This window comes from Zeus faber (genome assembly GCF_960531495.2).
Source record: "Zeus faber genome assembly, chromosome: 5".
Classification (NCBI taxonomy): domain Eukaryota; kingdom Metazoa; phylum Chordata; class Actinopteri; order Zeiformes; family Zeidae; genus Zeus; species Zeus faber.
The window spans coordinates 32,367,102-32,391,544 of NC_137192.1; the positions used below are offsets into that span (position 1 = coordinate 32,367,102).

At 45.8% G+C, this 24,443-nt stretch overlaps 3 protein-coding genes across 4 annotated transcripts; 2 read left to right on the forward strand and 1 right to left on the reverse strand.

Annotated features, from left to right (window-relative positions):
- The first annotated feature begins 9,050 nt into the window (after positions 1-9,050).
- tmt1a.1 (thiol methyltransferase 1A, tandem duplicate 1) lies at positions 9,051-12,059 on the forward strand. Its single transcript, XM_080000383.1, has 2 exons — positions 9,051-9,708; positions 10,323-12,059. The coding sequence occupies exons 1-2, from the start codon at positions 9,214-9,216 to the stop codon at positions 10,554-10,556; spliced, it is 729 nt and encodes a 242-aa protein (XP_079856509.1). The 5' UTR covers positions 9,051-9,213; the 3' UTR covers positions 10,557-12,059.
- Positions 12,060-12,321: 262 nt separating this feature from the next.
- On the forward strand, positions 12,322-13,735 carry LOC307230155 (thiol S-methyltransferase TMT1A-like). The gene is made up of 2 exons (XM_080000384.1): positions 12,322-12,792; positions 13,434-13,735. Exons 1-2 carry the CDS (start codon positions 12,361-12,363, stop codon positions 13,668-13,670), a joined length of 669 nt encoding a protein of 222 aa, XP_079856510.1. The 5' UTR covers positions 12,322-12,360; the 3' UTR covers positions 13,671-13,735.
- Positions 13,736-13,785: 50 nt separating this feature from the next.
- On the reverse strand, positions 13,786-23,567 carry atf1 (activating transcription factor 1). Of its 2 annotated transcripts, XM_080000382.1 has the most exons (8): positions 23,434-23,567; positions 22,530-22,633; positions 22,271-22,393; positions 21,866-21,957; positions 21,647-21,780; positions 21,083-21,259; positions 17,896-18,049; positions 13,786-16,909 (listed from the first exon to the last, which is right to left on the reverse strand). In XM_080000382.1, exons 2-8 carry the CDS (start codon positions 22,626-22,628, stop codon positions 16,765-16,767), a joined length of 924 nt encoding a protein of 307 aa, XP_079856508.1. In that variant the 5' UTR covers positions 22,629-22,633; positions 23,434-23,567; the 3' UTR covers positions 13,786-16,764. The 2 variants fall into 2 exon arrangements, with proteins under 2 accessions (XP_079856508.1, XP_079856507.1); XM_080000381.1 differs by lacking the exon at positions 23,434-23,567 and having other exon boundaries at positions 22,530-22,916.
- Positions 23,568-24,443: the final 876 nt, after the last annotated feature.

Sequence of the window (24,443 nt, forward strand, 5' to 3'; positions counted from 1 at the left end):
CGTATCCAAATAACTAAGAAACCTAGCTTTTCTAAAGTTGTTACTTGTCATCTGATAGTGCCGACCGCTTCTTCTAGTTGATTTGTCAGTGCACACGTGTGGCTCAGTTTACTCTAGATATTGTCAAAAAACAATCCTTCAATCTCCACCTCTGGTTGTATTGCATTGTGTTGCAAACTGTCACCTTGCACCGAAGTTGGCTAAAGGTGTTAAACAACTTAAAATGTTATTAATCACCATTTGACTCCAGTGAAAACACTGAAACTCACAATCTACAAACTGCTATACTGCCAGGGTTTAGAACCATCGAATTCCACCACAACAATGATGTTCATTCATTATTTACATATTATTATTATTATTATTATTATTATTATTAATAACAGCTGGCAGGAGTAAACCAATATGTGCTGTTGCTTTTGTCAGTGGGGTTTGGTTCATGTATCTTTCCATTATTAAGTGTATTAAAAGATTAGTCATTCAACTTTATGGGAGCCTGCACTATTTTTATTACTTTTAGTCTAGCACCTCGGACGACAATAAACGTTAATTGCATTTTGCCTTAATTAATATCATTTTGACAATAAAGATTGATATCTTTCCTATTAATCCTCGTCGACAAAGCAATCAGGTTTAGAACAGGCTTAAGAAATAGCCCAAACAGCACTTGTCAACAGCATGACACCGGAAACAAAACGGTCAAAGTGTATATGGGCTACAGTATCAGAAATCTCCAAAACTCCAGAAGCCACCAGAAGGTAAGTGACCCAACCTATGCACAACCTCTAAGTCTCCTTCCACAAGCGCTTCATCAACTGATTCACCCTTCAAGGTGATGCAAACGACGAGGCGGCGGCGCGTGGAGGCACAACGTGAACATTCCCCAAATCCAGGCAACTCACGTGTCCATCCAATCTGTGGGAGTGGAAGTGGAAGTGGAAGTGGAAGTGGCGGTACGGTAACGCGCTGCGGCGGCACGACAAACTGGGCTCGTCCCGGCTCCCGGGACGCATTTGATCCACGCGCGTGTCCCGTCACCCGGGGGAATTTAAGGAATGGCATTCGGCGGCATTTTTTATTTTTATTTTTTTACTTCCCCCCCAGAGAACCCCAGCAGGTTCTAGAAGCCTGGAACGATCCCACGGAATGAAATCCGTCTCGCTCCGTTTCAGCACCACGCCGAGTGGACAGCTGCTGCAGCACAGAGGAGAGTCCCAAACCTCTGAATGAATGAATGAATGAATGAATGAATGAATGAATGAATGAATGAGTGGGTAGATGGATGGATGGGTGGGTAGATGGATGGATGGGTGGGTAGATGGATGGATGGGTGGATGGATGGATGGATGGGTGGATGGATGTGTGGATGAGTTAATGAATCTCTCTAAGATCCACGCTGGGGACTCCTCGGGGCCGAACAGAGGTGGGCAAGGTGGAGGCGACTCTAAGGTGGAGGGGCTGCGTGGATTACGGAGAGAATCCCTCCTTCCTCCAGAAATTTCCGACTGGAGTTTTCGGCCAAGGCCACTTAAAGCATTTACTTTAATGTGTTGAACGCTTGAGCCAAGAGTTGCAAGCTCGCAAAAAAAAACAAAAACACAAAAAAAAACACAAAACTTGAATTCACCCAGGAAGTAAGAGATTCTCAAACTTGTTTAAAAGCCCAAAAGCATCCACAAACCTTTAGTGGAGCTCTCAAGTAACCTTTCTTAACCCTTCCTTACCCTGGGCCAAAAGCCTGCAATCTCACTGCCCTGTGGCAGCACTGTTATTATTATTCTTTTTTGGGTTGTGTTTTTTAGAAAGCCACCTCCCCCTCTCCCGGGCAGTTTAAATAAGACCCATGTCCGTCCATCCTTAAAATAACAACTTTATTTGAAGCTCGGGATGATCTGTGGTCCTCACTAAACACTCTTTGTGTTTACACTGCGTCCTGGAGGGCCCAAGCCCTGAAATACTGCAGTGTAGCTCACTGCTGCTATGGCTCTGTCTTACACAGAGCTCCATCTACACCAGAGCAACAATTTTCTGCAATAAAATAACGGCAGCCAATCGCCTATATATTGCTATGCAACTGCGGGTTTTCAGGAACAAATTAGGGAAAGTAAAAAACGTCCTGAAGGGCCACCCCACCACACCCGTCGGAGGCTGTAAAAGCGACTCCGGGTGAACTTGTTGGCCTGCACAGCACTAACATCACGCACAAAATCAGGAGATTGCGTGGAAATACAAGAAAATGTGCCACAACCGAGACGCATCACATGCAACATAGTCCCACAGTGTATTGCAGGAGGGTGGGGTGAGGGTGGGGGTGGGGGTGGGGGGGTTAGGATAAACTATCAGCATCATCATCATCATTAAATAATAAGAGTTAGATGTTACATGGGGGGGGGGGGGGGGGGACAAGCTGTCGGAACATTTTTCCTCCGGACGCGCTGATCAGGGCCCACTTTAGGTGTGACCGGTCGATGTCACCGCACACGCACAAGAAGTTTGACGTGCTCCCGCACTTCTCCATCCCAGATGCGTATGTTCCACACGGTGACACACCGGAATGTCCTTCCGTCACAGCGGGGAGGCCAACACCCCGATCCACCTGCCGCCTCCCTTCCCCTGTCTAACGGGCAACTAACATGCTGGGCTTTTATCATCATTTTTATTCACCCTTTTCCAAAATCCCATTTCGCCCACTCCGCGTTCCCGCATGCGTACGTCCAGGCGCTGGCACGGAGCCCCGCACGGAGGACGCCGAGAGGAGGGAGCGCTCTGCGGCAGAGGGATGCGGTCCGCGCGCAGTAAGGGACCGGGGTGCACCCCGCCACAAAAAAAATAAAAATAAGAATAAAATAACAACAAAAAAAAATAAACCCAAAAAACCCCAACCCGAAACAAATAGATAAATAAATCAATAAAAAACATCCAATTAAATAAATAACAGAGAGACGAGACGGAATGTCGGGCACTTACTTTTTTTTTTTTTTTTTTTTTCCTCTCCTCTCCTCTCCTTCCCTCCTCCTCCTCCTCTCCCTCGCGTTAATAGAAATCCAGAAAGGTGTCAGGGAGCTGCGGATGCAGGAAGGACTCCGGAGTAACTGCGGCTGTCGCCATGTTGCTGCTGCTGCTGCTCTGTCTCGCTGCTTCCCCGGCGCGCGCGGCTCCGCTGCATAATTGATGACTCGCAGCAGATCGTTAGGGAGCGTCGCTAAATGCCCCGACGCCGCAGCGGCGCAAGCGCGGAGGTCCCGTCCCCCCCCCCTCTCTCCTAAAATCAAGTTCACGCAAACTAAGTGACGCGTAATCAAAAGCCTATATTTTTTTTTTATTTTCGCTCCTTCTACCTCGACCTCGACCGACCGGCAAACCTACGCGCTCTCACGAGTATTTGCGATGTTTGCAAAACAATAAAAATAAATCAACACCGGATTTTGACAGGTGTAAAAAGCCACGAAAGGTTGTTGTTTTTTTGTTTTTTTTTTTTTTTCTTTTCCATCGTTTAGGGAATATAAAAGACGTTGGAAATAGTCGGTGTCTTATAGTAGGAACCCCAAAATCAAACTCGGGAGCGACCGAAAAATGATCTCTTAATGATCTCTTAAAGTGGTACTTTTTTTTTTTTTTTTTTATAACGCGCGTTTCTCTTTTATTTTACTTGATTAATTATTTTTTTTTTTTTTAACTCTGCTCTAACGCAAGGTATCTGTATGAGATTGCACCCCCAGAGCAGGTGGAGTTGCCAAACCTGCAACGCTTATCTTTTCTAATCATCACAAACACTTAGAATGACTTTGTCCTTTGAATGACCTGTGACGTGTCAAGAGCCCTTCTTCTCATCCAGGTAGGGCCCCATGTTTTGATCCGTTGAACAACCGAACCACCATTGTGTCTCCAAGAGGGGGACAATCGCCACAAGCCAAAGAGGGGAGAGAAAAAAAAGAACGAGAGATTGAACAATTCAACGTGTTTGTCATGTCGATATGCTGATTCCAAAGTCGGTGCTGGGGTTGCTTTTCCAGGCGAGAATGCAAAGAGCCGTCACCGTGGCAGCCGCGGTGAACTTGATAAACCTTCATACCACCGCCATAGCCAGTTATGTAAGTCATGGTATGTTGCTATGTAGTAAACTGATAATATGCATTTATATTCACGAAAATACAATAGCAGAGTCACACGAGAAAAATATCCTCCACCGCCTCCAGTGACCATGGGTAAAGGGTAAACATGTCAGAAGGGATCACTTTTGTGCGTTGAAGGCAAAAACTGGGAGATAATAGCAACAGACATAACCAATGATGAATTAGATCAGTTCTCAGGCAAATGATGCATTCTTTTACAGTCCGTACAGAGTTGGCTCAGGAAAATGTGGTGTGGCTCTCTACGGAATCACGTAACCCCGAAGGACAATCCCTGTTGATATCTGATTTCGATTAATTATAAAAAAGGAAAATACATCATTAAAAAATTGAGATATATACGTGACCAGGCGAATGAGCCGTCAACCAGACTTCTTTCCTCCACGAATCACGACTTTTGACAAGTTCTAAAACTCCAAATGCCAAATCGCGGTGTGGACAAAGGCACACAGTGTTGCCATATAATACTTTGAAAAGTGTTAATTGAGGGTCCATGGCTTAGATAAAATGAGTGCGCTAGGGGAGGGATGCTTTTGGCGCCATCTGCAGGTGGTAAGAGCCAGCACTGGGAGCCGGCGGGGGATGCAGCTGTGGGAGATTGGGGTAAATAGCAAAGTCTTTTAGAGCTGCTGGATGTTCGATCCCTTTCTCTCCTGGTGGCGAGGCCGGATCCCACTGCAGTAACTGGGTGACGTGCTGCAGCTCCTGAAGGTCTTGTGGTGGTTTTATTGTAAAACCACATCCATTTAAAGACTGTTTATTTGCCCACCTGTCTCCCAGCTCGTCACTTGGCCCCAACCAATACGTTTTTACAATTAGGTTTAGAGAATTGACAAAAAAAACAAAACATAACCAAACCTCTGAAACCTCTGAACGGTTTAGGAGGAAGGTCAGTGCTCCGCCAGGGGGTTTCGTAAACATAAACAAGCTCAGGTTTTGGGCATAATCATAATTATTACTCAAGAAAAAATTCTCCTGTCACAGTTGAATCGAGAAGCAGCCGCGGCATTTACCCGGACTGGGTAAGAGCCGAGTCAGCTTAGAACCTTCAGCTGACACCACACAACACAGCCTATATGAAAACATTTTTAACGAAAAAAGAGGAAACATTCGTCTGTTGTCTCTTTCCCTTCAGCTGATTTGTAACCTCACAGTAACTCTCCCTCGCCCAGTCCCTGTTCTAAGTACAGCCATTTCACCATGCTTCTACCAACCACTTAAAAAGAATGCCCCCTATGTACAAATTACTTGGTTTAAACAATTAGAAAAACAGGTTTGCACGGGGGTTTTCTTGAAACTAGAAAATTGTTGAGGATGAAGTGTCTAAGTACTTACCCCACATTCTACATATTTCTACAGGATTTCTAAGTAAAAGGTGGCATTTGAATATGACCCAGATATGTCTCTATCTGGTGGAACTTCTAAGAACTGCAGCTATAACCTCAGCCAAGGTGAGAGGCAGCCGCGTGGTTGATGGTGAACGCAGGTGCACAGAGCGTGCCCACCTCTTTTCTATCTGACAGTTTACAGTTTACTCACTTACCAGCCTCACACCCACTGAGATACAACACAACACCCACCAGCTCAGTAATCCAACCCGCACTTCTCAGCAGCGTTATCCACCTCGTCGACCGGCACGACAGCCCTGCTTAGAGATCTGTAGCATGGAAATAAATCCGCATCCTGTCCCAAGCAGGGCACTACCAAATGAACTAGCACCGGGTGGGTTCATTTCCCATTACCGTCACCAGGCTTTGTATGAGACGGATAAAGCCTGGCACGCAACTTGTCATCTTGTGTGCTTTTTGAAAACCTCTACGAATCCCCCTGAAGTATGCAGAGCGCACAGCGAGGGGGTCGGTTGTGACTATTTCAGCCGCCCCACAGGGTGCGCTGCGGAGGAGGTGAAGAGCCTTCAGACGGGAAGGGACACGAGTCAGAGCGCAGAGGTGAAGCAGAGTAAACAGAGAGGTTCACGTAAAAGGACCGGTTTGCTTTAGCCGGGGCCAATCATTTATGACTCGCTAAAGGCTTAACTGTTGAGAGATGGATCCCTCCGCCGCAGCTCCTCACCGGGTTTAAATGCAGCCCAGGGGGTAAAGGCCGAGGGCGAGAAAAAAAATATCGTGAGACTCCTTTCACCAAAACGAGAATCTCAGAATATAATCAGACAGTTTTCATAGGTCGTACCGAGACAAGAAACCGTCGCTATCCCGGCATTTCATCAGCTTTTTACAGGGTATTATCGACTCTTTCGCACTTGTGCAAATCAGCTATTTTGACGACGGGGTCGCTGAATGAAGCCGAGTCGCTCTCGCCTTGTCGCCAGATCACTGTGCCCCTGTCTTTTTTGGTCGTGTCAGCGCAACATAAACTGACGTGTTCCTTGTCATATCAATAGTTTAGGGGACGTTTTTCATTTAAAAAAATAGCCAAATCATGAACAATAATGACACTTATTTTCTAAAGTGGCGACCCATGGGTATTTCCTACGAAAATTAGGGCCACGCAAGGAAAAATACCCCGGTGTTTCGAGAATAAACTCGGAATTGTGAGTTTAGAGTCGACATTTCGAGAATAGAGGCGAAATAACCTTTGGAGGTTAAAGTCAAAATTGTGACTTTAAAGTCGAAATTTCGAATAAAGTCAGGGCTACGGTTTCCACCACCGCCCCGTATCCCCGCCCTTCCCCGGACGGACCCGAGCCAGAGCCCCCGCCAGAGCCGCAGCCTCCAGAACCCGCTCCACGCTCACGCCCGGGTCCGACGGCACCGCACTCCCTGGGCGGAACACCTGTCATGGCTGTATTCTCACAGTGTAATTAGACTTTAACCCCCAGACTTAATTTTGACTTTAACGTCGTATTTCCGAGTTTATTCTCGAAAAAACAGGGGTATTTTTTTTTTTCTATTTGTGTGGCCCTAATACTCTTTCGTAATATCCAGACTAACCCTCCATGGTCAATCTAATTGTCACGAACACAAACTAGGATTTGCAGTTCATGTCCTTTTGCTTCACTGCATTAGACTCCCAAGTCGGTCTCTAAACGCTTCGCTCAACTAGAGACCGAGGACAACCTCCCAGGTTTCGTGGCTAAAACTGGGTGTAAACAATTAGAGAGTTGAAATAAAAAACCTGCGTTGCAGAACCAATCAAAAGCCTTTAGAGCGGTCCTTCACATTGGGGTGGTGACATGAGAAGTCGCGTGTGCTTGTAAACACTGTCGTACCGGCAACAAGGGCACTAGAATAATAGTATCTAATGTTGCTCCGGACAGCCATTTTCATCTGGTATCACGAGACTACTGCTGCACCAACGGTAACATCAGCGGGAAACACCGACGGCCTTCCCGCGTCGCCGTGCAGCCCCGAGCTTGTCGCCGGTCGTAACTCCGCCCCCTGCGGCTGGACGAAGCCGAGATAAGCATCTGAAATGAATGGCAGCCTGTCGCTTTGTCTGCCATGTGACCATGCGTTGAGAGACCAGAAACAGGAAGTCGCTTCCTGCTTTAGCCAACATTAACATCTGGGTGTGCTGCAGCAATTCGCTTAAACTCTTTTAAATAATGTTGAAATATTACTGTTATACACATGAATGCATGCTCAGCACCCCTGGGGGGATGAAAACTCCACCAAAAGTGTCCTAAACGAATGCTGGGAGTGAAACAGATTAAAGGGAAATGCCTTTGGATGGAAGATAAAGGATAAATCAGAAGAGTATGACGTTTAAAGAAATAATAAAATTAATTAATTCCCTTGCTCCAATTAGCAATGTTCCCCCATGGCTATTTCCTGAGGCTGAAATTGATTCAGTATCACAAAACTTAAGCAAGATTGAGTGGGAAGTGAAATAGGACACTGTGCAAACCAATTAGTATGGATCTATTTTTATAATTATGTACAGATATTTTCTGACCGCCCAATAGACCAAAATGATCATGTACTGTAGGTACAGGGGTAAACATCCCACAATTTCTAATTCATTCAAGGAATAGAATTACAGATAAATTATCGCTTTACACAGCTGAGACGATGGCAGCGATTACTGGTCTTCAGTGGGTGGAAGACGTGAGGCCGGACGGGGCGGGGCGGGGCGGGGCATTGACTCTGCGGCCGCTCTTTTAAGTTCACAGACTATGAAATCAATCAGGGAAGATCTGACGTTTGAAGTCTTTCAACGCTTATTTAGACTTCAGAGCGTGGGAATAGATGTAGAATTCTGTTGGCAGACAGGATGGCTAAAAGATCACTAAATATGAGCCACATAAGTGACACAGCACAAGGAAAGGGGGAAGATAAGGCACCAATCAAAAAGAAAATATCTGAACTTTGGCCGAAAAATTTGAGGCGAGGACAGCGAGGGCAGAACATACCGTCGAGTCCAAAAGACAGAAGTTTTTAAAGGAGTATTTGGATCCAGATTAAGGTTTGATCACAGTGCTTTAAATAAGACTATTTATTATTGGTAGAAGTAAATTATTCACAAGCGTGTGCGCATTGTAATATAACTAAAAATGTCGAAACACGTAGTAATGCGATGTGTCAAGTATAATGAAGAAAGGGTGAGAATCAACAGAGAGAGGCAGAGAAAGAGGGAGAGAGGGAGAGAGAGGGAGAGAGAGGGAGAGGGGGGCAGGACGAGGGTGGGATTTGGAAGGGATACTAGGAACAAGGTGCGGGAATCACAGAGGCGTAATAATAGTAAATTTCTCAATAAAAAACAGGTTGTTTAATAGAGCATAGTTTGGTATTATTGTTATCACTACTACTTAATAATAATTTAATTTTTCACATATTGTATTTTATTTTATCGACTAATGTAAACCAGGTCCTGTTCTACATTGTCCGGTACAGTAGGTGGCGGTATGCGCCTGAAAGTTGGCGTTGCAATCCGCTGGAAAAACGCGAAGACGAAGTAGAAGAAGCAGCAGTAGAATCAGAAGAAGAAGAAGAAGAAGAAGAAGAAGTACTACAACAACAACAACAACTACAACTACAACAACACCACCACCACCACCACCACGGTCCGTACTCTGGAAGGTTCCTCGCCAGCGACCGCCGAGGAAAAAAAAACAACAAGTAAAATGTCTGTTTCGATGAATCTACTGACGCTGTTCTTCCGGCTGCTGGCTCTGCCCCTGCGGCTGGCCGAGGCCGTCGGTCTGTACGGGCTCTACAAGCGCTTCTTCCCGTTCCTCATGTACAGAATGACCTCGTCGTACAACCGGAAGATGCGGGAGGATAAGCGGAACCTGTTCCGCAGCCTGCCGGAGTTCGGCACCTCCGCCGGGCCGCTCACCATCCTGGAGATCGGCTGCGGCACCGGGGCCAACTTCGGCTTCTACCCGGCCGGCTGCAGGGTGGTCTGCACCGACCCCAACCCGCACTTCCGAAAGTATCTGCGGAAGAGCATTGCCGAGTGCGAGCACGTCTCGTTCGACCGCTTCGTGGTGGCGTCGGGGGAGGACCTGGGCTCGGTGGAGGATGGGTCCGTGGACGCGGTGGTGTCCACGCTGGTGCTGTGCTCCGTGAACGACGTCCCGCGGACGCTGCGGGAGGCGCACCGTGTGCTCAGGCCCGTGAGTACCTCATACGAGACTCGAGGCTCATGAGGTTTATTAAAGTTGTAACGTCCATGTTTTTTTTTTAATATACTTGAAAACCCCTTGAAATGCATTCAATTCGGTTTTTACAAATCTCTCAAGAGGCCTCAAATAGCCTTAATAGAAGGCCCTGGTTGGTCGATAGTGGCGGTCCGTCATTCCTGAGTCATAACCGTCTTCGTGGTGGAACTACTTTTCTTAGCGGAAGCGCTTAAATGTCAGAGCTGACCACCCTGTCGGGGTTCCAGTGGGGTAATGACCGTCTGGCCGCACGTTGAAAACATTGCTTGCATTTGAAACGATGAGGCGTTGCTTTCAACATAAACGTTTGGTCTGATTAATTATTCGTAGATTGTCTTCTGGTCAAAACGAGCAAAGTTCCTCTGCGCGTGTGCGATTCATGGACGTGGCTGAAGTGTCCTCTGGCCTTGGACGCTCAACCAGAGCAACTAACTTGTCTCCCGAAGCCAAACACACCATTTGCCGTGGTCGTAGGGGGGGCGCGAGCATCCGCCTGAAGCTGCGGCTTCGCGAACATCGGGTCTGTGGTTGTATCTGGAGTGAGTGTGTTTGTGTTTGTGGCCTCGCAGGGTGGGGCGTTTTACTTCATGGAGCACGTGGTGGCGGAGCCCTCCTCGTGGACCTTCTTCCTCCAGCACGTGATCCAGCCCCTGTGGTACTACTGTGGGGACGGGTGTGAGCTCACCAGAGCGACGTGGAGCGACCTGGAAGCCGCCGGATTCTCCCAGCTCAAGCTGAGACACGTTCGCGCTCCAGTCATGCTCCTGATCAGGCCCCACGTCGTCGGCTACGCCGTGAAGTAAAGCAGAAGGTCTCTGTGAAGGGGGGGGTGGCAGAGCGGCTCGTCCGGTAATCGGCTCCGGTTGCCGGATCGATCCCCGGCTCCGCCCGCTAGAGTGCTGAAGTGTCCTCGAGCAAGACACTTAACCCCTAATTGCTCCTGATGGCTGCAGCAGGAATAATGTCTGAATAATTCATACATGACATACATGGATAATTGTAAGTCGCTTTATACAAAAGCTTCCGCTTAATGATTATGTGTTCTGCATTCTACTCAGCGTCAAATGTAAATTTATTTTTATTTTATTTTGGCTGGTTCGAATCACCCCGCTAGGAGGTTAACCTCTACCATACACAAAACGTAAAGCCCCTTTCACACACGCAGTCTATCCCTGAAATGTTCCTGAACATTTCCTCCATGTGGCCGTGTGTGAATGGGAGCAGGGATCAATATTCCAGGAAATCTGTACCGGCAGCGTCCCACCCCAAGACCAAGTATCATTTCCAGAGAAATCTCTCTGATCATTTCAGATTTCCAAGGGGTGTTACCAATGGACACAGACCAAAATGTCACTGGACGCAATTGAATAGACCTACAAACAATCAGAGCAACGAAGCGTGTGCCGAAATGCTGAGAGTGAGTAGGTAAATTGAACTTTTACAAAATCCTCTCGCAAGTACGGCAAGCACATCTTTCCAATCAACAAAAGCTTTTAAGAGATAATATACCGACCGTCCAGTTATACCACTAAATATAGCGGATTCAACAGACCGTTCCACATCATCGGCAGCCATCTTGGTAAGGTGCTTAGTAATGGCTCTCCTGTGCCTCTCCATCGTCATTGTATCAAACGCGTTAGAGAAGCGAGTGTGATTGGCCCGGCCCTGGCAAGGTCGAGCGGAAATCTGTTTGAATGGGAGGGTGGCCAGACCAGGCCAGGGCACTACATGGTGCATCGGGAAGTATGAGGAGCAGGGCAGGTGGAGCCGGCTGGAGGGGACATGTTGCACTTGCTCAATCTGCTGGACTGTCCGTTGCACATATTATTTCGGCATTATCGTGGTATGTGTGAATAGTGAGCAGTGCCTGAAAGTTTATCCAGTAATTTACCGAACTACGTGTGAAGGGGGCTGTAGACTGTTCCAACAGAATCACAAAAATGCATAGGTATCTTTCTAAAACAAAGTTGATTTTTAAATGTACCAATATAAGGCATAAATATTATTGGAAGTCCGGAGGCAATTCAAATTTCAATACGTTTTTTAATGTATTCATATGCGTAATGATAAATTAACATTTGTTGAAGACACATTTACAATCAAGACAAATAATTTGCTCTTCTTGCCTATGTTAATGAGTATTTTTTTAGTATATACTGTGTATTTTTATATTATAAGTATATTTTAATCCACCCATAGGTTGGTGGGTGAGACTGATGACCAATATTAAAAATGATAGCAAAGTAGTTATTTTACTGTCGTGGTCCAATTTTTGACAGTCGTAAGTATTTCTGGTTTATGACTTTCTTTATGTTCACTCCTCCTGCTTTGTTTTGCGCGGCCCTGGAAGCTTTCCCCCTTGTGAGACATCGCCCACCGCCCGTTACTTCTTGTGGAGTTGGCGACATTGCGACCGACGCGAATCTTGAAACGAGTCAGACGTTAAATGGCGCCACCGACTGGACAAGACGCGCCGCCGCGCCCACGTGTGCGTGACTAATCCCGTCCTAAGTCCGTCGTCTCGGATCAGTGGGAGCGGGGAGGATGGTTTGCGTCGTGCGTCTGTGTCGACTGCTCTGCTCGGCTCTGACCCTGCCGCTCCACATCATGGAGCGACTGGGCCTGTGCGCTTGGTACAAACGCCTGTTCCCGTTCCTCGCCTACAACGTCACGTTCTCCTACAACGACAAAATGCACCCGGTGAAGAGGGAACTTTTCCGTAACGTGCACAAACACACGCGGGAGGACGGGACGCTTCGGCTGCTGGAGATCGGCTGCGGGAGCGGGGCCAACTTCAGCTTCTACCCGGGCGGCTGCACGGTGCTGTGCACGGACCCCAACCCGCACTTCGAGCGGTACCTGCGGAGGAGCATGGCGGCCAACCGGCACCTGACCTACGAGGGCTTCCTGGTGCTCTCCGGGGAGGACATGGGGCGGGTGGCGGGCCGGTCCGTGGACGTGGTTGTTTGCACCCTGGTCCTGTGCTCTGTACGCGACGTGCGGCGGGTGCTGGAGGAGGCGCGGCGCGTCCTCAGACCGGTGAGTGGGGGTCACACCGCGTGGATGGAGTCCGACGTGTCGCCGCACGACGGGTCCCCAAAAGGGGGTCCTCGTCCGTCGCCCCCAGGGGGTCAAAATGATTTATATTTTTTGTTTTATCTTTCTTTCTCCATATGACAAAAAAAAAAAAAAAAAATCTCCGTTTAATGGTGAGTTTGTTCCACTTTTTGTCGATTACAGGCACAGAGCCGCTAAACTAACATCCTACATAGTGTTTTAATAGTATAATAAAAAGTTGACGTAATCGGGGACTGTAATCATCTGCAAGTTGTACTTCCCTGGTTGGCCGATTGACAAGCACCAAAAAAAAAAAAAAGTAAAAAAATAACAATGACCACTCTGAACACCCTATCAACTACATCTAGAACAGTAGCACATAGCCCCGTGTGCATCAAGTTGGTCTCCCATTAATTGCCAAACGACCAGCTCTAGAAAATACACTAGTGATTAAAAAAAAAAAGAAGCTATGTTGGAATACTAACTATCCTGTACATGCCCTTTAATACAGTAAGATCACCACTATGAAGGAACGGGGGGGACGGACAAATCCCCACATGAAGCAGAAGATGAGCACAAAGGCTTAAAATTCGATGTGTAGTAATGCACTTGTTGCCTCACAGGGCGGAGCTTTTTACTTTCTGGAGCATGTCGTGGCGGAGACCGCTTCGTGGACGCACTTCTTCCAGCACGTCCTTCAGCCCATGTGGTACTACATTGGGGACGGATGCATGCTCACCAGGGCAACGTGGAAGGATCTGGAGGCGGCCGGATTCTCCGAGCTTCACCTCAGATTCATCGAAGCTCCGCAAGTCACGTACACAATAAGGCCACACATCATGGGTTATGCAGTCAAGTGAATTTTGGGATAACACTTATGGCTCTGCATTAAAGTCTGGGAAGATCAACAGTCAACCCCCCCCCCCCCCCCCCCAAAAAAGAAAAAAGGTGAGACATCCAGATACACACAATATATATTGACAGAAAATATATTTATTTACTTACAGAATCAGCAAAAATTCAAGCAGTCTTTGTTTGCTCATTAACCTCACTGGAACTCCACAGATGTACAAAATAAATATTACCTGGACATTGTGCTTTTTCCCTGATTGTCTAAGTAACAGCCAAATTAAGCCATCCACACCTACACCTATTCTAATACCCTTTATATTCCTTTGCACAAAAAAGGGAATGACAATTGTAACATTTCTTTAAAATGGTGAGTTTGCTGACTGAACCACTATATAAATAGACCATTGGATCAAAAAAAACAAAAAAAAGATCATTTTGTCATTTATAGGTTTGGGCAGATTTACGATTAAATCGTCTGCGTTTTGTTTTTGTTTTTTCCGCCAGGAAAAATCAGAGCATTGAAACTAAGTGCAGTTTACCGTGTTCTGAAACTGGAGTGGAGCGAGAGTTGGGGGGGGAGGGCTCTTGGCTCAGGGCTGTCCAGTAACCACTGGTGATCGGGTCTCACTTCCCCTCTACAGTCCGGCACAGAGGCTTTGTGAGGGGCAGGTGCTCAAAAAAAAACAAGGCCCATGGAGCCCCAGCTGGTATACTCGGCACTGTGCTGCTCTGGGCAAACGGAGCCGCACAGCAGAGCCGCTGTGCGCACATGGAAGGTGCGTCGAGGTGAGAGGTTCACGAGGAGTTCCTCATGAGTATATGTTGCCCAGACAACCCGCCACCTCGATGCCTATTCACGCTTATAAACAAAACAAACAAAAAAAACAAAAACCTGCGCCTGATCAAAAGGGCACCGTGGGGTCCATGACCGTGCACCCTCCGCATGTACCTGCATGTACCTGCCGCTCTTCATGCAAATCATGTGGTTATAATATGGCAATAGATAATATTATTATTATAACTATTATAATTATATAATATATTAATTCACAAAGATGGATTTTAATTTAGTTTTGTTTCTTACTTGAAATGAAAAACTATGAAAAATGAAAAACAAAACTAACTCAGAATTGGAACCAAGTTTTTTTTTTTTGTTTTTCTTCCTTATGGCTCCCCTGCCTGTCTTTTTATTTTAGATCTATTTATTTTCATCTGTTTCCTACATAATGAAACAAATTTTATTTTATTTTTTTTGAAAACACAACTGAGTTAAGGGACTGCCTTGTTCCGTACTGTTTAAAAAAAAAAAAAGCATCCTCAGTGAGGACGCACGTTTCCCCATTGCTTTGGGACTTAATTTAGCGAAAACTGGATGTTTTTGTGTAAATACTTAACTTGTAAATAATAGATCCTGCACTTCTGGAAGGGGGAGACCGTATTTGCCGCATTACATCACGCGCTACGTGTGCACTCCCACGATCACACTAATCCCCAACCGTTGACGGCCCTGTCTGAGTACCTAGATGCAGACAAAATGGCGGACCTCCCCAGGTTGACAGGAAATAACGTCACCTCAGCAGCAGAAGTTGGTCTTGACAGGAAATCACATGACCTCAGCAGCTTTTTTTACCCGTGAAGTAGCACACATTAAAAAAAACCATCATTTTATACAAGTTTAAGTCAATTGATTCTCTTAAAGGCTTTATACAATATTTTATAGAGTTCATTTATTCCTAATTAATAGAGTTAATTTACAAGTCCCTGGGAGGCCTTGTTAAGGCAAGGCCCAGTCCTTACACATTTACATGGACAGAATCATGCAGTGGTCGAGAAGTCTCTCTGGAGAGAGCATCTTGAAACTTTATTTTATACAGTGTGACAAACAGGGCATGTGTATGTATTTCAAGATAATATGTATAAGCTGTTAGCTATACCAGGATCTGTATAACAATGTCTATTCTGACGTTACGCGCTTCCTCTTTCTACGGGACAGAGCCGGGGGGGGCTTTGCATGTGTGTTTTTTTTGTTTTTAATCCCTCTGCTACTCCATGCATTAAAAAAAAAATTAATAAACTACGAGACCAACCCTCGCTGCTGAGGTCACGTGATTTGTCAACCTGCGGAGGGAGGTGCCTGTTGCGGAGGTCCATCGTTTTGTCTGTGTCCAGGTCCTTCCCCTATCTGTGCTCCCACACACCCCAGTTTGCAGAACAGCGGGCAGCAGCAGCATTGCGCAACAGGTGAGGGCATTCAGTGTAAGTTACGGCCGTGGCGAAAGTGATAAGCAAATTATGTGCACTACCACCAAAAAAAAAAAAAATCATCGACCTTTGGAGTATAAACATTAACGGACGGCGCGAACAGACGCTAGATATTTGCTTGTTGTTTCAAGTGGAAATGTCCTTAAGTCTAACAACGCTCTCACGGTAGGGACCGGTACTGATAGACTGGTACTGATGTAGGCACCGCACACCTCACGACAGGAGATTTTTGGCACTGCAAGATTGAGATCCATGGAACAAGTAGCTCCTCATGTTATTCTTTTAAAGCAGATCCACTCTCAGTAAGTTTGGAGAATCCTGCGCTAGTCCATTTATATAAAGGTTCAAAGCCGACGAGCTTCCTCTTTACTGGGAAGGAAAATGGGATTTGTTGGTGCATGAGATACGGGAATTACTGTTTTGTACTAGTAATCGTCGAATCAAGGTTCTGCAGATGCTGTTCATAGGTTAAAAGACCGATTGCTACTGCAACATTGGTTTTTTTTTTTTTTTTTAAATATAAGAAACTCAAAGCACCTTCTAAGACGCGAAATGAAGGACAATGAGGAAGTAAGAGTCAGTAATGAAGCTCACAATTCAAACATCCTACTTACTCAAAATATACACAAATATAAATGTCATAGCATAGCAAATCTGTTAGCATGATAAAACAGCAGGTTAAAAACAGTCATTTTTATGGGTATTTCTAAGCATTGTTATCAATAAAAAAAGTTACTCACGTCGGAAATAAAAGATGTTCCCAGATCCATGTTTACAATGGCAGAGCTGTGCTGTGCTTCTGCCACATTAAGTCTCAATCCTCGAGCCGTCCCAACCGGGTTATCCTGTCTTTACACAATAAAGGTCTTTCAACGTTTTCAGTTCTTCAATCAGAGTCTTGTTCTGGTTCTCTAGAACCGCAACGCGGTTTTCCAGACATTTTACATATTCCTTTTTCTTACGGCGACATTCGCGTGCTGCCTCCCTGGAAGAGAAAGAAACGAGTATCTTGGGAGTTACAACCACACAGAACATTCACAACGTTTCCTTCATTAAGAACTTTATTCTGCTGAATAAAAGACGAAGATCAACAAAAGGTAAGACAATTTATGTTTGGATTGTCTGGACGTCTTAATCCATCAAATCCCGAGACACTGTAAGTCGTGAAAATAAAAATACTAACATTTCTTAAACAAAGAATTCGTTTAAATTATGTTTTGTTTTGTTTTTTTATTAGAAGAAGCAATTAGGGCTGCCCACAAATAGTTTGCCAAACGTTAAGCGACGAGAAGAGTCTTAGTCGACCTAGCAAAGTTTTACATGGGTTAGTTGGCTGCAGGAGGGACATTTTATTTATTTTTATTTTTTTTAAATAACTCAATTTGGGAGCTGCACCTTGTCAAAATTAACCTTAACAACGATTTAGCCAGGCCCGTGTAAGAGACGCTAGAGAACTTTTAATTTGAGAATTGTTGGGGAAAGCGTGACGCCGGGAAAACTATCTTCCATACACCACATTTCAGTGTAAATTATGTAATTTAAATGTAAGCATTAATAAAATAGTAATAGGGCCGAATTAGTTTAACCGATGTAATGTTTAACCGGTGTAATTAACAGGCGGCTCTCTTTGTTCGTGCATTGCTTGTAAGTTATTTATATTTTAAATGCTGCTAATTAGGTTTTGTATTCATCTGTAACGTAACACAGTGTTAATGATAGACAGAACATTCTTTCTCAGCCCTGGAAGCCAAACCATTTTCCAATGCCCCAAAGACATTTAAATAATTTAATTAATATCATAAACGGGCGACGCATGGTCGACTAATGGCTTGAACTGACAACTAGTGGTCGACAAAGGAAAATCTTGGGGGCCACACTAGAAGCCCTTTTTTGTATATTAACCACCTGTAAAGGAAATATTTGTTGTTGATGCTACAAAAAAACAAAAACAAAAGCCTTGCAGAAACAAACCTGTTTTTTGCTAGTCTGATTTCCCTCTTCATGGTTGGGTCATCGCTCTTGGTGTGGGTCATTCCAACGGGAGACGTCATGACGACCGTCTGAGGCAGCGAGCTCTGAGTTTGAGTCGTGCGGATTTGGTAGGTCTGCATCTCTCCCCCTGCACCTGGATAATCAATACAATTTATTTATTATTACTACCCTGGACTCTCAACTAAGCCCTGGTTATACTGAGTGTGCAGGGCATTTATAGCTGGCACATTCTCCGTCGCCGTATTCTCAGAAACCACAGGTGGCAGTAGAGAGAAAGTCGATGGGGAAGCAGGAAGTAGTAAACAAAGAACAACACTTGGCTGCACGCACAGAACCTGAGCTGTTCATGGTGGTGGCGACGAAAGAAAAGTGCGAAAAAGGACAAAAGGAGCTGGTCAGTCCACGCGGGTATGAAGTTATGTCCCGCTCAGCAATTTATGAGAGGAAGCTACTGAACCGCTCCGTTCCAGAATGGAGTCCCATGTGGGTGGGGGTGGGCGGGGCCTTCCCATAGGTGAGATAGGCGGCCGCCTAGGACACCATCTGGAGGGGGGTGAGCGATTGGGGCATATTTTAGGCACCCGTCTCCCTCTCATATAGTAGCGATGACGCCCGCGCTAGCGATGGGGCGCCCGGGATTGGGGCCCGAAAACAGTGTTTTTATTTTAGAGGCAGGTGATTTTACGTCTGCTTATGGAACGAAGCAAGGAAAGTAATCCTAACGCGTCCCGTTCCCTAACTGTTTTTAGTTGTTTTACTTGGAGCGACCGGGCAGGGCGTTCGGGACGCACGGAGAGCCGTGTTTGCGTCCATGTCCGGATGGGGACGATTCACACAATAAAATACACCACTCACAAAAGGTTAGGGATATTCGGCTTTCGGGTAAAATTTCAGGATGAACCTAGAATGCACTATAACCTTAACAGGTGAACTTGATTTGACCTTCTCTAAACTTTTGAATGCACATGTCCAACTGTTCAATGCTTCAGTACTTTTTGCACAGCTTGCTGTTCTCCAACAAGGAGCTGAACGGCAAAATTCACAACAGGTGTTTGATCCATGAATCGACCGATACATTTCTTGGTTCAATTAGAATTGGTATTTAAACAGTCCTCTTCATCAAGCTGTTCACATGTTGACATCATGAGACCAAGACGACCCCTAACAACTGATCAACATTAGCTCGCTGTTGTGAGGCTTCAAACAGGATGTTCTCAGAGGGAAGTGGCCACTGAGCTTAGAGTGTCACAGAGTGTCATCAGCAGGTTGCAACAGAGATACAGAGACTGGAAGAGTCACAGAAAGGCATAGAAGTGGACGTCCTTTGGCCACATCCCACACTGATGAGCGCTTCATTGTGAACAGTGCCCTGCGCAACCGCATGATGATGCCACTCAACTCCAGGCACATTTAAGGGAGGTGAGAGGCACCAAGTGTCACGTCAGACCATTCAAAACCGTTTCCATCAGCGTGGTCTGCGTGCTAGACTACCTGCAAGGGAACCTGACCACACCACCAGGCACAGGCATCATGGTCTTGCAGGGGCCAGGGAGCATTTACGCTGGACGAGGGACCAGTTGCCTCAGTGCTGTTCTCTGATGAAAGTCGATTCACGTTGAGCAGAAATGATGACCGCCAACGATGTTGGAGACGTCAAGGAGAGAGCTATGCATCAGCCACTGTTGTCACCAGACGAGCCTTTGGTGGTGGTGGTGTTACAGTGTGGGCAGGTGTGTCTAGTCAATACAGAACTGCCCTACACTTTGTGAATGGTACAGTGACAAGCCCATACTACCTGAATAACATCATTCATCCAGTCATTGTGCCCCTGCATGAACAACACAGGCCTCATTTCATCTTCATGGACGACAATGCTCCAGCTCATGGAGGTGGCATCATTAGGGAACGGCTGCTGGAGACTGGGGCACCTCAAATGGAGTGGCCTGCACTTTCTCCAGACCTGAATCCCATAGAAAAACTATGGGATCAGCTGAGTTGCCGTGTAGAGGCTCGTCACTCTGTGCCCCAGAACCTCAATGACCTGAAGGCCGCCCTTCAAGAAGAGTGGGGGGCCAGGCCTCAGCAGACAATAAGTCGACTTGTGAACAGCATGAGACGTCGTTGTCAGGCTGTAATTGATGCTCAAGGGCACATGACAAGTTATTGAGACATTGACATTTTTTGTTGTGGTAAACCCACCACTGTTGTTGGCTTTTGTTTCAATCAATTGTTTGAGATGAGTAAATCACCACTGCATGCTTCTACTTAAATGCCCTACTTTCATGATATAATATCACTGTAGCGTGAACTTTTTACATTTTCCATAAATTTCACCTGAAAGCCAAATATCCCTAACCTTTTGTGAGTAGTGTATATTTATAATTCCCCATTTAAATCTTATCCCTGTGTATTTTGTGAGCTTCTATTTATCCTGATACTATAATGCACAGTGACTCACAATAAAAATAAAAGACTGCTCAACTTTAAGAACCTCAGTTGAATGACGGGATTCCAACTGATGATTGGACTCGTCGACTCTCAGGGTGCACAACGCCTCTTTCCGATTGGAATTTTGCACGATCACCTAAGCCTACTCTTAATTGAAAAGAGGTAACGACTTTGTGAGGCTTATTTCATTCTTCTCAATAACAAGCACTCCACGATCTGAGTGCTTGGCCCTGACAGAGGTCTACCGTTCATTTACTAAATTAAAGTTTATAGCATACTGAAACCATTACAAATGTTCCTAACATCTTCCTCCTTAAATGAACCCGATTATCTAGAAATTCAGATACAATAACACCTTATTTATCCAAGGGGAAATTGCAGAGCCAACAACTACTCAAGAAAATAAAGTTGGAAAAGGTGCATAAAATGGAAAAGGGAGGAATAAAACAGGTAGTGATAAAAATGGCAATCGAAAACCCCAAATAGTAAATATAAAACAGTAATAAAATAAAAAACAAGGAATGTAGTAATTACAAGTATTAATACAATGCAACCATACCTGTTGAAATGCTAAGTTTATGAATAGCCACTTGAGAGAGGAAACTTAATCATGTTGTCAGGAAACCAGACCATTAGTCGTTTCTTGGCCGCCCAAACCAAAACTGCATTTCACAAAATAAGCACTTTGTGTGCTAACAATGCACCGTGTCTCACACACCTTGGACGACCACCTGGTTGCTAGGCACGAGTATCTGCTGGCCATCGGGTGTTTGGGCGTACTGTAGAATGGTGGTGCCTTGCTGGGCTGAGTTGGTCATGGTCAGAGCCTGGAGTCCCTGAATCCCTTCGGAGCCTGGATTGGCCAACTGAATGGTGCCGTTAGCGGCTATGGTTACTGGAAACAAACAACAGAACACATTAACAATTAATAAATCACCTATCTTACAAACCGACCTGGCCGAGCTACGTCTCCCAGAACTCTACTTAAATATAAAAGTCCTAAAATGAAGTGATTCTCAACACCACTCAGCTAAAAGAACTGTCATGAGGATCTAAGAATCCAATAAAGAGCTAAAAAGCAGAGGGAGAACTTTGACGAACTAGGAAATTCTCCTCTATTATGCTCATAAGTATCAAGCCAGTTTTCTAGCAAGCATTTTCAAAATGGGCCCATTCCACTCTTTGCATGGGACTAATTTAAGGCGACGCAGGAATGGCCCAAACCTGTGCTGAATAATTCCATTAAATGATATCATATTGAATAAGAGGAACCAGCTCTTACTGTACTGCCCACTGCTGGTCTGGTAGATGGGTGTGGTGGCCGTGGTAACCCCTGTCGCTCCGGTGGAGACGAGACTGTCCTCTCTCCCCTCATGTGATGTCACCTCCTCAGCCGACAGCTCATTTAAGATCTTCCTACAGGATCGTAGCGGACGTAGACGTTATCCGTTGACTTTACAATCAAGCCTTTTGTTTTGTTTGTTGCTTGGCTTTTTGATACCTGTATGACGGCCGTCTGGCGAGTATTTCTCTGGTTTTTTGGCTTGCAGCCCCGCTGTCTGAAGAGTCCTGTGAATCGTCTGAGTCTGAGCCCTGACAGGAAAATTGACATATTAAGGGCATGGGTAAAAAGAACTGACAACCAAATAAGCAGTAACCAAAAAATGCAAAAAAAAAAAAAAAAAAAACAACAACAAATCAAACACCTATAGTGCTGTGTCTCTGCATTATACATGTTAATAGTAATATATTCATTAGTGCTAGGTGAGCGTGTGGACAATAAAGTGCATTTAATGTTTTGATATTTACAGTCATATTCTGTATAGATAAACAGAATATGGGGGAACGGGTGCGTTATTCGGAAGCCATAGCGCAGAGTAGTATAGAGAGGCGCGCCACGCCTCACCTGTGCAGTCTGCCCCTGAGGAGACTGGATTACGGAGGACTGAGCAGACTGAATCACCCCCTGGACCTGGAACTGCCCTCCTGGAAGCTGCACCACTGTCACAGCAGAGCCGCCCAGGTTCATCTACCAGGCACAATTCAAATCAAAATCCTTTATTTAAACGCAAGTTGGTCTAAAGCAGTGTGATTTTATCTTCCAAAATGATAGTTGTTATAAAAATATTAAACGCATTGATGGGGGATCCTGTGTCGTACTGTACCTGCTGGGCTATCTGTGAGATCTGAGAGGCTGTGATGGTGGTGGGGATGGAGATGGTTTGGGAGTCCGTGCCATTGCTACCCTGCTGCGCTTCTTCCATGGTGCCTGGAGGAAAGACAAAACATGCATTTTAAAAGTTTCACCCTCAAACGAGGACACGAGCGGAGGAACCATAACACGCTGCAGACACTTATCCATCGCCGGGTACAGCAGATCACGCCACAATAATAAGAAACCAACGAGAATAACACATAGAAAAAGTGGCAATATACAACCCTAAAAAAGAAAATAGAAGAAAACAAAAAAACAAAGCTGAAAAAGTGACAATATACAATAATTCGAAAATGTCCTAAAGTCATAGAACTAGCAATACACCACAAAACTTAAGATTGACAAGTGATAAGCAGTAAGGGAGCAGGCTGAACGCAGATATCGCAGGAGGGATGATACTTGTTTATCTGATCCAACATGAACCAAGCAACTGGTTTATCGCAGAAAAAAAAACAAAACAAACAAAAAAAAAAAACCAACAACAACAACGAAAAAAGCAACAACTTCAGCCCGAGCTCGGACTTCCTCTTTTGTTCAAGCTAGCTCCACCAAACGCCGCCCGGGAGCGGGGCGGTGGGAGTTCGGCGCTTAAACAACGTCGTTGGGCGACGGGCAACGTTCGACAGCGCCGCTCGGGACGGACGAGCTTTTGTCTCAATGAGCGGAGATGTTAGACGGTGTCACTGGCGCGTCGACAGACGTCAGCGCCGCAGAGCCATTAGCAGCTAGCTACACCTTCCCTCCGTAAAACGACGAGGCTGACGGAGTCCGCGCCGCCATTAGGGCGCCGAGCCGCGCGCACACACGTCGACGCGCCGAGCCGAGCCGCGGCCGGGGGGGGCTCCGGGGTTTACCTGCAGGCGCCGGTGCAAACGCTCTCGTCCGCGGCGGATGGGTGGGTGGGTGGGGGGGGACCCGAACGCTCGATAACCTGGTTGTGAGTTTGAACTTCGGGAGGAACAGTCAGAGAAAGTGAGTGGACGGCGAGCGCATGGTAACGCGCGGACATTAGCTTAGGGCGGGAGCTAGCTGAGCGGGTCGGCGGGGGGGGGGGGGGGTGCGGCGGGGCGGGGGCGGGGGGGGGTGGGGGTGGGGTGGGGCGGGGCGGGGTGGGGGGCGGAGCTCCGCAGGCCGCAGGAGCCCTGACGTCACTTCCGCCCCTGCCGCGGCCCTGAAAAGTAACGTTTTATTGGCGCTTTATTTTGGACCGACGCGGGGCGCGGCGCGCTCCTGTTGGTTCGGCATAAAAAAAATATATACACATACACACACACACACACACACACACACACACACACACATATATATTTTCCCATTTAACATTACGTTCCGGAAGGACATTGATAATTATGAACTGCGCAAAACAAAACAGCACTTATCGTCGAAGGGAAATCAATTCACGTTACAGTCACTCGTTTGTGTCGTAGAGACGACGATTCATGCGCTATTGTTGACCCCCCCCTTTTTTTTTTTTAATTGCATGTGGGACGTTTCGTAGAAATGAAGCCACGTTTCTTAATTCATATTTCAACACATATCTTGGGTTGTTTCCGACGGACACCGAACGTTGTCTTGAGTCTCCTGAACGTGAAGCTGCGGGGAAACGCAGCGCGTCAGTTCAAATCCACTCAAGACATGTTGCTCTGAAGGAGGCTGTCATCACATTGAATCTTGTTTTTTATTGATTTATTTTCATTCTATTGTAATTTTCATTGGGGTTTTTTTTGTTTTTTTTTTGGTATGGCGGATTGTTTGCACATATTTATAATAAAAATAAATAGATAAAATTCACAATATTAACACAGCTTTTCACTTATTCTCTTAAGATTAAAATAAATAAATAAATACATAAATAAATAAAAAA

Excerpts from the sequence above, each read along its gene's own strand:
- LOC307230155 (XM_080000384.1), top strand. The coding sequence starts at position 12,361 with ATGGAGCGACTGGGCCTGTGCGCTTGGTACAAACGCCTGTTCCCGTTC. Across the intron at positions 12,793-13,433 it reads CGCGGCGCGTCCTCAGACCG|GGCGGAGCTTTTTACTTTCT; the intron begins GTGAGTGGGGGT and ends GTTGCCTCACAG.
- tmt1a.1 (XM_080000383.1), top strand. The coding sequence starts at position 9,214 with ATGTCTGTTTCGATGAATCTACTGACGCTGTTCTTCCGGCTGCTGGCT. Across the intron at positions 9,709-10,322 it reads CGCACCGTGTGCTCAGGCCC|GGTGGGGCGTTTTACTTCAT; the intron begins GTGAGTACCTCA and ends GTGGCCTCGCAG.
- atf1 (XM_080000382.1), bottom strand. The coding sequence starts at position 22,628 with ATGGAAGAAGCGCAGCAGGGTAGCAATGGCACGGACTCCCAAACCATC. Across the intron at positions 21,958-22,270 it reads CTCAGGGGCAGACTGCACAG|GGCTCAGACTCAGACGATTC; the intron begins GTGAGGCGTGGC and ends TTTTCCTGTCAG. Across the intron at positions 21,260-21,646 it reads GACCAGCAGTGGGCAGTACA|TAACCATAGCCGCTAACGGC; the intron begins GTAAGAGCTGGT and ends GTTTGTTTCCAG.